At 31.7% G+C, this 15,725-nt stretch overlaps 2 protein-coding genes across 2 annotated transcripts; one reads left to right on the forward strand and one right to left on the reverse strand.

Moving 5' to 3' along the window:
* The first annotated feature begins 1,704 nt into the window (after window positions 1–1,704).
* Window positions 1,705–4,076, forward strand: LOC102581939 (peroxidase 27-like). The gene is made up of 4 exons (XM_006363443.2): window positions 1,705–1,964; window positions 2,561–2,746; window positions 3,248–3,413; window positions 3,529–4,076. Exons 1-4 carry the CDS (start codon window positions 1,740–1,742, stop codon window positions 3,936–3,938), a joined length of 987 nt encoding a protein of 328 aa, XP_006363505.1. The 5' UTR covers window positions 1,705–1,739; the 3' UTR covers window positions 3,939–4,076.
* A 327-nt stretch (window positions 4,077–4,403) lies between these two features.
* Window positions 4,404–5,336, reverse strand: LOC107058129 (mitogen-activated protein kinase kinase kinase 3-like). Its single transcript, XM_015303470.1, has one exon. It carries the CDS (start codon window positions 5,334–5,336, stop codon window positions 4,404–4,406), a length of 933 nt encoding a protein of 310 aa, XP_015158956.1.
* Between the last annotated feature and the right edge of the window lie 10,389 nt (window positions 5,337–15,725).

Here is a 15,725-nt window from a genome sequence, read left to right on the forward strand (position 1 = left end):
TGTAAACATAATAATTAGACTAATACTTTCTGTATACGTACTAAACATAAAAAAAAAAAAATCAAGAAATTACTTATTTTCTTGAAAAATATTTTTCTAGAAATATTATTCTTTATATCAAACACACCTTAAATAATACCGAGAATATTTAGTATATATACTTTTTGGTAAGGTGTGGTTCATTGCATATTAAAAAAAAAAAAGATATAATAAGGGATATAATGTACAATATATATTTGATTTTATACCATATAAACTTGGATATATTTTAATTTTAATTTTAATTTTTATCTTAATCTTCTTAAAGTATTTGCGAGAAGAGTTCCGCGAAAGGGAATCTTTTTTTTTTTTCATTTTATCTTAGGATTAATTATCTTAGGGTTGTTATCTTTCTTTTCTTTTCTTTTAAAAAAAATTCATTCGAGATATGATATCTATCTTGAACCCTCGACCAGCTAATTCGAATTCACACAGCGTAAAATTAAACAAGTAATTGATAAGGATGATTGTGAAGGCAAGTGATCTTAAACTTTATTTTTTGACCTTGTTTGAATCAATTTCTTGCCTTTAATTACCTGGATGAGATTTGCAATATGTACATCGTATAAAGTAGAATTTCCGAAAATGATGGAATAGTAGGCTCTTTTCAACTCTCTAACTAAGGACTACTATACCAATTCACTACTTATATGTTCTATTTGAGCCTAGAATTAATATTTCAAATCTAACTCATTCACATGGACGGGATAAAGTCTGAAGAATTACATATATACTTAATTAGCTAAATCAAGCTCTATGGATGAAATTTCTAAACCATAGGTTGAGATTATAACTCAATCTAAATACACTAATTTTAGAATGTCTAATTCAGAAGTAGTACTAGCTTAAGTTCTTACGGACTTTAGTCTAATGTAGCTTCATTAATATTATTTTACCCCGCAACTATGAAAGTGAAAAGCCTTCATAGTTGCCTTTATGTGACTTTCAACTCTTTCAAGTTTAAGAAGGTTTTTTCTTTCACGTTAAAGGTTTTCTCATGGAATAATAGAGTCAAAAGTTCAAGATCATCCATTTTTAATTAAAGTTATTGAGGGTAATTTCCTATCCTAAGACCCATTAAATGAGGAAATGCTTAGGTTTAGCAATTCTTTTTATATTCCCAAAATTTGAAATCATATGATTAAAGATGGAGAGAGCCTATCCATTTCACCATAATTTTATTATTTTTATGTCAGAATCATCTCACATTTAGCTTTTAGTAAAAAGATATACCAACATTAAGATATAATAATTGCAAGATTATTTATACATACACGAATCAAAAATTGCAACCAAACACAAAAATAAAATAATTTCACATTTTATCACAAAATTATTATCTTTATCCCTTATACCAAACAGAAATATCCTCACTGGCACCTCATCTTAGACAATAATAATAAAACCGAAATATCCTCACCGCCACCTCGTCTTAGACAATATTAATAAAACCACAATTTGATGAGTAGGTTTATTATGGCAATAGAAAAATATTTTTTATGATTCAATTAGGTCTTTAATTCAACTTGTAACATAATTTTAAAAAATGTCAAAAGAACCCACGTTCTTACGTCTCTTCACGACTACTTCAAATCTAATTAATCATGTAATAAAAAGGAAAAATATACAAATCTTAACTATACTAAGTATAATATAAAAGGAGAGGAACCTCTTTGCATTTTCTTCAAACCATAATTGAAATGGCAATTAATAATTCAAATTATTTGTTGATTTCATTGACTTTTTTCCTTATTGCATTTAGTTCAAACCATGCAAATGGAGAAGTACTCAAAGTAGGATTTTATCACAAAACATGTCCTCATGTTGAATTAATATCGAAGGAAATTGTTGATGATGTTATATCAAGAGTCCCTAGCCTGGCTGCCCCTTTGTTGAGAATGCACTATCATGATTGTTTTGTTAGGGTACGTATGAAAAATTAATTATTTTTTGTTACTATCATTTTATAAGTGTGTGTTTTGTATAAAAAGCTCTTTTTAAAAATAGCGGAAATAGATTATGGTAGTGTGGCAAGTAACCTTCTATTCTTAATAATTAGAAATTTTGAGTTTAATCTAATCTAGAGTAGAATCGCATTTTGAGATCTGACAAAAATCCTGACAAAACAGGCGCAAAGCGGGTATTGAGTGAATTTTTCTTTAAAAAATAAAAACTATTTTTTTTATAAAATACTTTTCACGAAAGAGTCATTTTCTGGTTATTAGAAAATATTTTTGCATGGAAGTCATTTTCCTTACTCTCATCTTTTAAGTTTTGTATTTCTTGTTCTAAATTCTAATTAGCTAGCACTTTAGACACTATTATATATATTGATCTTCATTACTCAATATATAGTTCCATCGGTCAATCATATATATTTCGTTTCAAAAAGTATTTTTTCACTCATTAATCAAACGTGAAAAAAATATATTAATTTTTCACGAAAAGAGTTCTTTCGTGAAAAATTGACTTTCGTCATATCAAATACACTGACTTATGTATTTCCTTTATATTTTGGTAGGGTTGTGATGGATCAGTTCTGTTGGATTCCCCAACAAAACAAGCTGAGAAAGATTCAATCCCAAATTTAAGCCTTAGAGGATATCAAATTATTGATAAAGTGAAGACTGCTCTTGAAAAATCTTGCCCTGGCATAGTTTCTTGTGCAGATATTGTTGCTCTAGTTGCAAGAGATGTCACTGTTGCGGTAAATATATATGTTTTTAAATTTGAGTTTAAGTCATATATTTTTTTTAAATTAAAACGAGTTTAAGTTATATATATCGTCAGTATAATTTATTTATTTTCTATATTATCAAGTCATGATCCAAAAGATATTTATATGTAAATGTTCTTAAAATATAGATTTGAAATCTTAGAAAACAAATTATGTTACCTGCTATAACACGTAAGATACATGTAAAGATAATTTGATAGTATAAAATTATTTACACAACATTCGTGTAAAGTGTATTTTTACACTAGCACATCACTCACTACAAAGAAATAAAGAATTTTTTGATTGCGGATCAGTGGAAAATTTGTGTAATAGATTCATTTTTCACCAATCCAACACTCATTAGGAAAATGCATGGTGACTTAACTATGTTATAACAGATAAAATTTTGCGATGATATAAGTATTATTTACGTTGATGATGTATATTATGATCTCTTATATTTTTGTAAATTAATTTAAATGTGATCAGGTGAAGGGACCGTCATGGGAAGTTGAAACAGGACGAAGAGATGGAAGTGTGTCAAATATAACAGAAGCTTTATTTAATTTAATTCCTCCTTTTGCAAACATAACATCATTGAAACAAGGATTCTTGCAAAGAGGACTAAGTGTCAAGGACCTTGTTGTATTATCAGGTAATTAACTCATTAATTAATTCTTTTAAAGTTTAAATTACATATAATATATTCAAGATTTAAAAAAAAAAAACAATTAATTCTTAGTAAAAATTTTGACTTCGCCACTTAACAGGTTCTCACACAATTGGAATCTCACATTGTTCATCCTTCAACAATCGTCTTTACAACTTTACTGGTAAAGGAGATACAGATCCCTCATTGGATCCAAACTATATAAAAAATTTGAAAAAGAAGTGTCCACCAAATGACCAAAATACCCTTGTGGAAATGGACCCTGGAAGTGTTAGGACATTTGATAATTCCTATTATAAGCTTGTGGCTAAAAGAAGAGGACTTTTTACTTCTGATTCTGCTTTACTTGATGATAGTGAAACCAAAGATTATCTCAAAAAACAAGGAATTAATCAATATGGATCTACTTTCTTTAAGGATTTTGGTGAATCTATGGTCAAAATGGGAAGAGTTCAAGTCCTTACTGGAAATCAAGGTGAAATTAGAAAAGTTTGCTCAAGGATCAATTAGAAAACCCCAAAAAAATAAAAATGTGATTGTCATTTATTATTGATGCAAGTTTTATTTCTTAAATGTGTTTGTCATTTAATATTGATGTAAGTTTATTGTGGTTTTTTTTAATGGAATGGCTATCAAATTTTAAAGGCAGCTTAGGCTATCATTCATATGCAAGAAACATAATAAAATTATGTACGGAAAGAAAACTATAATAACGCAGAAATAATAATAATAATTTGGACATTTTTGTGAATTCAATAGAATATTGGTTCAAGTGAAGCATAATAAAATTTCGTATGGAAAGAAAAATAAATACGATAATGCAGAAAATAATAATAATAATAATATATAATATTATAATCGAAGCAAAAAAAAACAATAGATAATAAATAATATTGAAGAACAAGATAGTATATGAGTAATTAAGATATAGCACCGTACTAATTAACCTACTACATTAATTTTTTATCTTCGTATCTAGAGTGATGTCCTTGATAAGCCACAAGTATATCTTTCTTTCTTGTGAGCATTGATCGATCTCCTTATTTTGGCTTTCCATTCCTCAGAAGTTGTAGTAAACAAATCACGCTCTAAAACCCAATAATCACCAAAAGGAGTATGAGTACTAGAGATGCTGATCATGTGATCTTCATTCCCACAAGTAGTAATTGCATTCTGAACAAAAGGATGATTAATTAGTTCATCCACACTCAATGATCTAAATTCACAAAACAAACAATTTATTACAAAATCTATAGCCATTTTAGAAGCATCATCGAAATACTCTTCATCAGGCATATCAAGACCACAAATCTGACGTTGATATTGTTTAATCTGTCCCTTATACCAAGTGTACTTTCCGGTAAGCATCTTTGCGACAACACACCCTATAGAACATATATCAAAAACTTGATGCTCACGACTTGTTTCTTCTTTGGCTGATCCAAAATCCGCAATTTTTACCAACTTGTTATCCGGATAAATAAGTATATTACTTAATTTTATATCCCCATGAATAAACCCTTTGTTATGAATGTGACGGATACCCGTCAAGAGTTGATATGCATAAAGTGCTGCCACTGGTTCCGTAATTCTTCCATTCCAAAGTATGAAATCTCGTAAAGTGCGACTAGGGGCGCATTCAAGCAAGAGATTATACGTCCACTTTGTGTATTCAATACTTTCGTCTTCCCCAAAACATCGAACGATGTAAGGGCAACCTTTTAATTTGTTCAAAATTTTTCCTTCTTCACGTAGAATAGAGTACTCATCTGATCCAATTTGTGCAGATTTGACAGCTACAGCTTGTGAATAATTGTTGGCAGAAGAATGTGTTGCCAAATATACAGGGCCATTAAATCCAACACCAAGAACATACTGTTTAATCCAACGTTTATCTGTTGTAATCATAATTATAATTCTTTCAATTTAGAATGAAGAATGAGAAAAATTGTATAATATTAGGTCCTATATATAACAAGTTCAAAATTCGTTTTCAACTGAGAAAAGGATTCCTTTTCCTAATTGGAATACAAATTTGAAGTTACATTATTTCCATAATTAGTATTTTTGTATAATATAATATTATTCGTAGTCCTAGTAAATAAAGGATTTACGTGTAATAACTCCTATCTCTGTCCAGTGTAAGAACTTGTTAAAGAATGACAAAAGTCTCACATTGGTGGTTAATGAGATGGGTGGACTCCTTATAAGGCTTGGACAATCCTCCTCCCTTTGAGCTAGCTTTTGGGGTGTGGGTTAGGCCTAAGACCTAATTTAACATGGTATCAGAGCAGGACCCGTCTCCCCCGATGTTGGGGTCCCCAAAATCAAAATTGCCCACGCACCAGATGCTAAGCACTGGGAAGAGGTGGGGTGTTAAAGAATGACAAAAGTCTCACATCGGTGGTTAATGAGATGGGTGGACTCCTTATAAGGCTTGGACAATCCTCCTCCCTTTGAGCTAGCTTTTGGGGTGTGGGTTAGGCCTAAGACCTAATTTAACAGAACTTATTTAGTATTTTTTAAAATAAAATATAATGAATACGTATTATTTAGTATTTTTTAAAATAAAATATAATGAATACGTAATTTATTTAGTATTTAATTTATTTTTATGTAGGAAGTTTTGAATAATGTTAAGTGTATGCAGTTTCGATGTTTGAATATGGATTGACATTATGTTGTTTATTTTTTCTTTGTTATTGCATATATTATTAGAATTCATATATTTATAATAAAATAATTTATGACTTTGTTAGGATGGATTTTGTCAGATTCTAATTTTGTTATCAAATATTAGATTTTAATGTTTTTAAATATGAGTTGATATAGCTAAAACTTCAAAAATAATTAAACATAAATTAATTGGTCAACAAATGCGTACTACTTCAAAAACTATCACAATTTTCTCTAAAAATACTAAATACTTTAAAAGCCTCATTCTCTCTTAGTTGGTACGTTAAAACCTAATTATTTTTTTTTAGTAATGACATTATGCTAAGTTCTAAAGATTTATTATTCCATAGTATAAAAAAAATGATAAAGGGTTCATAGTATGAAATTTTCTTCTTCGTAAATTAATGTATTTTTTTTTTTAAAAAAAAGATTATAATTTTAGTTAAATGGATGAATTAAAGAAGTTTATTATTTTAAAAAATGGGATTTTAATGACATGACATGTTAATTAGGAGAAAACGAGATTTTTGAAGTAATTGAGTAGTATTTTTTAAGATAATAGATATAGTTGAGTGATATTTTGATCTTAAATAAACAAAAGTGATATTTAAATATAATTTTCAAAATTTGAATGAACATTTAGAAAATTAATTTAGGAGAGAGTAACTTGAGTTTCAGTAAAAATAAATAAATAGAAGAAATTAAGTCTTATTGGTTGATTTGGTGATAAGAGAATATTGAGATTTATTTGACATGAATGAGAGGAGATGGAAAATTTAGAGAATGACAATAAAAGTATTTTACATAAATACCTCGTAATACTCCTTTAAAAATATTATCACAGTTTAAAATAAGCAGATTTTTTAATATTGTAAAATTCACATTTAGAAAGTGTGAAGTAAAATTTAATCTTCAATCGAAAAATGATTAATTGAAAATGCAGATATCAATTTAAACTTTTTTGGAGTGTTACAAAGTGCCTTTGAGATCAGAAAACCTATGACTGGGTATTTGTGGTCTCTTGAGATAACGATGGGGAAAATTTTGACCCGAAAATATAACAAAGGATACTGATGATCTATTTCGCAATGACACTACTCATTTCAAGAATACTCAAGAACTTCAATGACACTACTCATTTCAAGAATACTCAACTCATAAGGGGGGGGGGGGAGGGGGTTCATGCGGATTATGGACATGAACTACTCAACTCAAGGACTCAATGATAGTTCTCATCTCAAAACTGCTCAACTCATAAGGTTCATGCGGAATTATGGGCATGAACAACTCAACTCAAGGACCTTCATGGGTAACATGTAATAGCCCCATGATTAGGAATATAATCTCAAAAGGGTTAGGAACTCAATACTTAAGACTTAGAACTTGAAGATACTACTCCTCTCAAAGATACTCAACTTATGGAGTTCATTCGAAATTTATGGCTATGAACGACTCGACTCAGGGGTCTACATAACAGTATGGAACTCATGTATACAACTCTTCCCCTTTCTCATACTTATTTTCTCAAAACTTAGTTCAAATCGATAGTTGATCTCAAAGGATTCACAATTGAACTCAAAAGCTTTCTTGAACTCTACTCTTAACTTCTCTTGAATGTAAATTATGAATTCAAGAGTTATGGTTCATGATATGAAGGATCTCGTCATGATAAAGTAGACTCATGAATACATTCTCCTCATTCTCATACTCACTTGCTCGAGTCTTGAAACAAGTTATTAGAAATTATAGAAGACTCCTAAAAAAGACTCAAAGAGATTTTCTTTAAATGTTCGAAAGAACTCTTAAGACTTAACTCTTAACTCTACTTGAATTTGAATTATGAATTCAAGGTTATGATTCATGTTATGAATGATTTCTAGGTGTTTAGAAGTAGTTTAAAGTAGTTAGAAACAAAATGGAGTGAAAGTACACTTTAAAGGGACTCAAACGGGACAACCGACGGAAAAGGAATGGGGGCAGGCGAGCCTGGCGCGGGGCGCCAGCCCCTTAACTTCAGAGGCATGATTGTGGCGCATCTAGGGTGAGCCCCCCAAGCCCCTCACAGGCAGAATTTTGACGAATTTCGTCTCTTGTTTTCTGATCCTAAATCATTTCTAGTCGATTTCTTTTCTCAAGTTTTCCTTAGGTTCAATTACCCAACCTAAGTACAAACTAATCTACTCAAAATAACACTCAAATCACTAACTTTCATCTCAAAAATTCATTTAAAATCCAACAAAACAAGATTTAGAATGAACTTTCACTTATCAAGAACTCAAAACCTTCAACTTTTGAGAATGAAATTACGCTGAAAATAATATGATTGGCGTGTGGGTGAAAGAACCCAATACTATGGAAACTTACATACCTCTTAGGGATTAAACCCATGGCGAAAATCCGCAACAAAGCTCAAAAATCTCGACGAAAGCTTTGATCATCTCCTTTTTTCTCTTCTTGAACTCTCAACTAAAATCCTAGGCATATATTAGGATTATAAAACTGAACCTAATTAGATTAGACCCCTAAACCCTTACTAAAAATGAATTAAATTTGATTAGGTAAGGAAAAGACCAAAATATCCCTCACTATTTTCGGGTAACTTTCCTTAATTGGACAACCTGACTTCAAAAGGGCATATCTCACTCATCCAAACTCTAAAATTAGCAAACTTGATGGCGTTGGAAAGATAATTCAAAGACCTTTCATTTGATATCTTATGGGCCACCTAACTCATCCTGTGCTAAATGTTATGGTAGTTTGAAGTTGACCCAAAACTTAGAAGAACTTAGGAATGACTTAAATGAACTCTCTTTAGTTCTTCTTGGAACTCAATGTGATACTCTAGTGACCTTAACACTCAAGAAACTTTTAGTTCCTCGATAAAATCCTACTCACAACGAAAGATGGTTCGAGTCTTAGTTAAAAAAAAATTCTGGGGTGTTACAAATTATACTTGGGTTGGTTTGGTTTTAACATTAAAAAAGTCAATCCCAAACCAAATTAAAATTTATTTTATATAACTTTTGTCATGTCCCGAGCCTACACCTGGACGTGGCCTGTATTCGAGAATCATTACTGGTTCCTGTTTTATTTAAAAATGTTATTTTGATTGGTTTAAGAGTCGCCACTTAATTTTTTAAAGAAAAAATCAAGAAAACTATTTTTTCAATAGATTAAAACAGGGAATCAATTGAAAATATAAGAGGGTTCGGGGATCCATATTAGTGTTCTAGGAAGGGTTTTAAAGCACCTAGAACACCCGCTAATGCGGTTATCCGACGATTACTTATTTGGCTAAATTAACTGTAACTTAGTTTGAATTGCAAAATTAAACTATTTAGGACCATTCTAAGGGAGAAGAAGGAAATGTTGACATATTATCTAAGTGAGGCATTTTTGTAAAATTTATTTATTTGTTTGTTTATTTTCTAAGTCAAGTAAAGACGAATAACTTAGTTAAGTGATTAATTTTAAAATGGGTATCTTTTGGGAATTTGAATCTTTCGACCTTAAGACTAGCGGCAAATATTAACAAGCACGCAAACACAATAAAATAAAGAGGGAGAGAGACTCGGGCCCAAGTTTGGTTTCTCTGTCCGCCTGGACCAATACTTGGACCCATTTTCGTTTTGGGTCTTCGGCCCATTTGAGCCACTTGCACCTGTCCTAAGAACTAATAAGTATAACAAATAAGTGGGCTTAGGCCCAAAAATAACAAAATACAATTATTATTTTTTGAATTAAGGGTGGGCCTTTAGCCCAAATTCTTCAATTTTTCGATCTGTTGCTTCTTTCAGCTTCGGGACCTGTTCGTCGACTTTTATAGCTGGCTGACTCGGATAAAAATAGAATTGGGCCTCCATGGCCCAAAGGAAAATGCAAGGAGAGGGTCCATAGAACCCGGACAGATTTCACATGCAAACACAAAAATGGAAATTTAGTAAGTAAGGGTCAAATAAAACAGAATTTATATGCTACCATATTCTAAATTTTATATACTACCATATTCTAGCACTTACATACCACCATATTCTAATATCTATCTACTACCATATTCTAGAATTTACATTCTACCATATTCTAATATTTATCTACTACATATTCTAGAATTTACATACTACCATATTCTAATATTTATCTACTACATATTCTAGAATTTACATACTACCATATTCTAATATTTATCTACTACATATTCTAGAATTTACATACTACCAACTCTTTTAAGGGAGCAAAATCATATCATGTGCGTCATTCAATCGATTAGATCAAAGCTTAATGTGAACCGGAGACCGTAGGTGCAAACAATATGCAAATTATGATCAAATTAGATTTTATATTTATATCCTTTTTTAGTCTCTGCCAATTCCCAATTCCATGTATATTCTCATATTGACAAGTTATTTAAAGAACTATTAAAACTTATAGGCAGCAAAACGGAGCCATAGGAATTTATCCTTGGAATTTAAAAAAAATAAAAAAAATAAAAAAAATCGGCATGTCACATAATGAAAGGTTAACCACAAAAAAAAGACCATGCTTTGCAAATGACCTCGCAAATCCGACTCTAACAAAGACAAAATTTGGAAACTAAAGTAAGAAATTCGGATTTTTCGCTTTCACTCAATTGACAAACGGTAATCAATTTTAAACAAGAAATATTATGCGAAACATGGTGGAGACTTGAACCAAAGATCATTCTAGGCTAATAAAATCACAAACCCCCAAGACAACATAGATGAAGGAAAGGAGAAACAACCAAATATTATCATATCAAAAATACATACATGAAAATGATTTTTGGCATGCTTTGCAAAAGGTTAAAAAAATGAAAAAATAAAAAATAAAAATCTAATAAGAGGTCATCAAGGGAAAAGGAGACAGAGCAAACCACCATCGATTAATTTGATAACCAAATGTACAAATGACAACATACACCTAAGATAATTACATTTGGCTAAGGAAGTAAGACGTGGAATCATAGAAAATGACACAGATTAACTAGTTCATGTTGGCATGCTCACTGTACTTGTACTCCAAAAAAAAAGAAAAATAAACAAATTTTATACTATTATAAACTTGGAACAAAATAAGGACAAAATATAAAATAACCATGGCAACATTATTACAAATGACCCTTGTATCAACAAGCTAAGGAAAATCTAACTTAAATGCTCCATCTAAAGAAAATAATGAATTATCAAGTTGATCAAATCGCTACTGATTTTAACCTTTAGGACATTGACCAAACTAGGCGAAGAAAAGAAGAATATTAAAGGAGCCATGTGTTAATCTTAACAACCACAGAAACATACTTAAAAATGAATAAATAAGCGAAGCCGAGCTAGTGGCTACGCATTCACAATGATGCATACTAGCAACTTACCAAAAAATAAGCAAGGAATTTGTATGAGGCATGCGGAAAGATACTCTAACAAACAAAGGGGCAGATTCTTTTAAATAACAGGAAGGGACAATACAAACTCACACAAATCAACAATCTGTGAGACCAAAATCAATTTTTTCGCATCGTGTCTGCCCCCAAATCGCTAAACTAGTGTCCACATATTCCAGGATACCGCAGCTTAGGGGACAAAGAGGGTGGACGATACATAATAAATCGAAGAGAAAACTAGAAACAGAGGAGATGCAATCTGGAAAAGGGAAACAAAGCAATCACGAATACGATGCAAGAACTCGAGATAACGGTAAAATATGATATATATATAATTCCATGTATTGGCGCCTTTGTTCATTCATTCCATTTGAATTGAAAGAATGAAGGGTATGACGTCGAATTTTAAGCAAATAACATGAATTTGTACTAAACAAGAGCAGACTAGGACTAATACGGTCATTTCGAAAACTGATCACGATTATATGAGAACTAAGGCGGGAAAAATATAGCAACAGTCACTAAACAGCCCACTAACACCCATACATATATTCATGTCACAATAGAAACTGAAAGATGAACAATAGACAAGAGGAGACGACGAACTTCTACTCTTACCACTATCCGGAAGCAAAATAAACCATATTCGAAGGAGTAAACCAAGTTTACATGGGAAAGGAATGAACTAAAAAAAATGATTGACTAAACAAAAAAAAAAGCTTTACTCTTGACTTGAAACCAAACAAAAATCGAAACAAACCAAATTTCTATCATTCGAATAACTCAATAGTTAACATACTAGCATTTTGGATATAACCGAAATACGAACTAAAAGCAGGGGTTACCTTATAGGGTGCAGCAAACTGGACAAACAACGAACTAAAGGCGCATCAACTTCACACCAAAGATGAGTTTCGAGAATTTCAAAACAAATGTCCGAATCGACTTCGAACACCGACCCCTTCAAGAACTTCAGACTAGAATACCGTATTCGACTTCTTTAAATATGAAACCTCAATTTCTCTTTCGCTTTCCCAACTAAAAAACTTCTGCCCCCTTTTCTTATCCTAAATCTTCAATCAAAATCTCTCCAAACTTTTCCAATGTTTTTCTACTGCCTTCCTAAGAAAGTTTTTCCCTCCCCTCCTACCGAAACCATCAAAAAAATTATATAGGGGGAGCTAGGGTTCGATTTCTAGGGGGGAAAGGCTGAAATTCGAAATTCAAATCCTCAAAAGTCTTACACCATTAAGAGGAAACAAGTTTTTTTGAAATCTCAACTCCATTCCGGAAAAGGAATGGAGGATGGACGGTTGGATCAATTCCCATCGTCCTTGGAGCTCGACGTGGCCTCATCCCACTACCCCCAATGATGAGGCACGTTGCTGCTGTACGAACCTCTGGTGAAGGAGACGTTGCTTCTGCTTTAGCCTGCTGTGATATTGCATAGAATTGGAAAGAAAAAAGGGATGGGGTCGGTGTATTGCTCTTGTACGTTATATCTATTGTTGTGTTTGTATTGCTGGAAATTTTGTCATTCACGTTGAAAGGAATGGGTTATTGGGATTGAAAAGTGGGCTAGTTGTATTGTATTGTTGTTTGTTGTTAATGGGTTGCTGGAAAGATGGAATAGTGGAAGTGGGCTGGCAATTTGCTGGAATTAAGGCCCAAAATGGCCTAAAAGAGTTGAAATAATTGTTAAGGGAGGAATCAGATTTGTAATTTAGGACTTGGCCAAATGAGTTACAAAATTAGCCAATTTAAGTTACAAATATGGCCAAACTTAGTTAATTGGAACAAGTCGGCTAGTAATTAAAATAAGATGAATTGATATAATTAATTTATGAGCTTATCAATCTTAACGAAATAAAATAATCGACTTAATTATAAACTAATCACTTCAAAAATATAAACTATTATATAACTAAACTAATTAACCAAATATTTAAGTAAAACTAAAATCTTTTTGAGACGATTTTCAAATATTTATAAAATATGCTAACTAATAATAATATATTACTCCTATATAGAAATGGGACTTGATAGGACGAACACAACATCCCATTATTGTACTTAAAGTAATGTAAATTGTACTATGAATTTGGACCCACTCTATTTCTCCATTTCTTCTCGCTTAGCAACGTGTACGCATTTGAGTTCACTAGCTTTTTTTCCCGGCAGACACGTATTACATCTGTGTTGAGACAACTAATTTCCCCATTCATTTTCACTTCTACTAATCCATTTTTTCCCAGACTTCTCTCCCCCTGCTTCCCGCTCCTTTCTCTGCAGATTGTTGCATACCTTTACTACAAATTGGTCTTTCTTTCCGGTTGGTCGGAGAGCTCTTCGTCATTTATCTTTGTGTGGGTTAAATTTTTCCTTTTTTTTTAACAGTTTATTTTTCGAAAATTTTATGGGTCTTTGTATATTGACTAGATTGGACACAGGTAAAATCAAATAAAGGTAATGTACAGAAATCCTCACCTTAATTTGTATGTATATTGTCATTAGTATGAAGCAAACACTAATTGAGTTTCTGTGTGCTCTGTTTCAGATTCATCTTCCCCACTCGCCCTCCATATTAGCATCTCCATGCAGATAACCCTCAATTGCTTCAAACTCTTGCAACCATGCCTGCCGTATCAACGCTTCAAAGCTTAACCAACAATTCTCTTCATCTAGGTCTGGTTATTTTATAAAAAAATATTTTTAATTTGATGTTTTTAGCTGTGAACTTTGTTCAATTTTTTTCTATGTTTGTTTACCAAATTGCCCTTCAAAATATAATAATATTAAAATTTTAAAACAAAATATACGCATTCCAATTTTTTTTTAAAAGTACACTCATTTTCTCTCTCCAATATATTGGTGAAGGCAAAAGTCAAAAAAGATAAAAGCACAGTGACTTTTCAGATTTATGTTCCCAAAATTACTCATTTTCTCTTTTCTCTTTCCAAGTAGTTTAGAAACCACTTTCTCTTTCTCTAATGAAGAAGATCGTCCCATTTCTGTGAACCATTTTTTTTTTTCAAAAAAATCCTCTTCTTGATTCCAATTATTTTTAGATTTGTGGCGCCAAAATCACATTAAATTTATGGCGCGAAATCATAATTTTGTTTGAATTTTTTTAGCAAGTGCTATTAAGAGAGAAGTTTTTTATATTTTCATGTCATTTTTTCCCTCTGTTACCTTTGAATAATTTCTCTTGCAGGACTATTGTATTGTTTTCTTTCATCTCCTTTTTTTCGTTTCTTGCTTATACTCCAGAAATGAGTATAGTTGTATTTCCGGAAGATCCAACCACTAAAAACAAGCGATTAAAATTTGAAGAACGTCAAGCCATTGCAGATTGGCTTTTGAAAGAAAGCAAGGAAGGAAAACTCAAATATGGATCTTTAAAACAAGCTGGTATTTTGTTCAACAAATCAAGAAGAACTATTTTACGCATTTGGAAGCAATGTAAATCATCTGTTGATAATGGTACACCGTTGGATGTGTCTTCGAAACTTGTAGGCAGAGTTGGAAGAAAACGGGTGGAAGTTAACATTAATCAAGTTAAAGAAACTCCACTTTGTCGTCGAACAAATATTCGATCTCTAGCTTTTGCGATGAACATGGCAAAATCAACTGTCTTTCGGCGGATAAAAGATGGCACTATTCGGACACATACCAATTCCATTAAGCCTCAACTAACCGAACAAAATAAGAAGGTACGACTTGAATTCTGCTTTTCAATGCTTGATCGGAGTACAATTCAGACAAATCCAAAATTTGTGAATATGTTTAATTATGTTCACATTGACGAGAAATGGTTTTTTTTATCTAAAAAGAGTGAAAGGTACTACCTACTTCCTGAGAACATGAGCCTGATCCATATCGCTCTTGCAAAGTAAAAACTTTATTCCAAAAGTTATGTTTATGGCTGCTGTTGCTCGTCCTCGATTTGATGAAAATGGAATTGAGCTATTTTCTGGAAAAATAGGTATTTTTCCATTTGTAGTTAAGGAACCAGCTAAGCGGAATAGCAAAAATCGATTAGCAGGAACTCTCGAAACAAAACCCATTCTATCAGTAACTAAAGATATCACTAGGACTTGTTTGATTGAGAAAGTTCTTCCTGCCATTAGATCAAAATGGCCAGCTTCAGATTCAAACATTCCTATCTTTATACAACAAGATAATGCAAGACCACATATTGGTGTCAATGATTTGGAATTTGTTGA

Source organism: Solanum tuberosum, unplaced genomic scaffold (genome assembly GCF_000226075.1).
Source record: "Solanum tuberosum cultivar DM 1-3 516 R44 unplaced genomic scaffold, SolTub_3.0 scf00440, whole genome shotgun sequence".
In the NCBI taxonomy this organism is placed as follows: domain Eukaryota; kingdom Viridiplantae; phylum Streptophyta; class Magnoliopsida; order Solanales; family Solanaceae; genus Solanum; species Solanum tuberosum.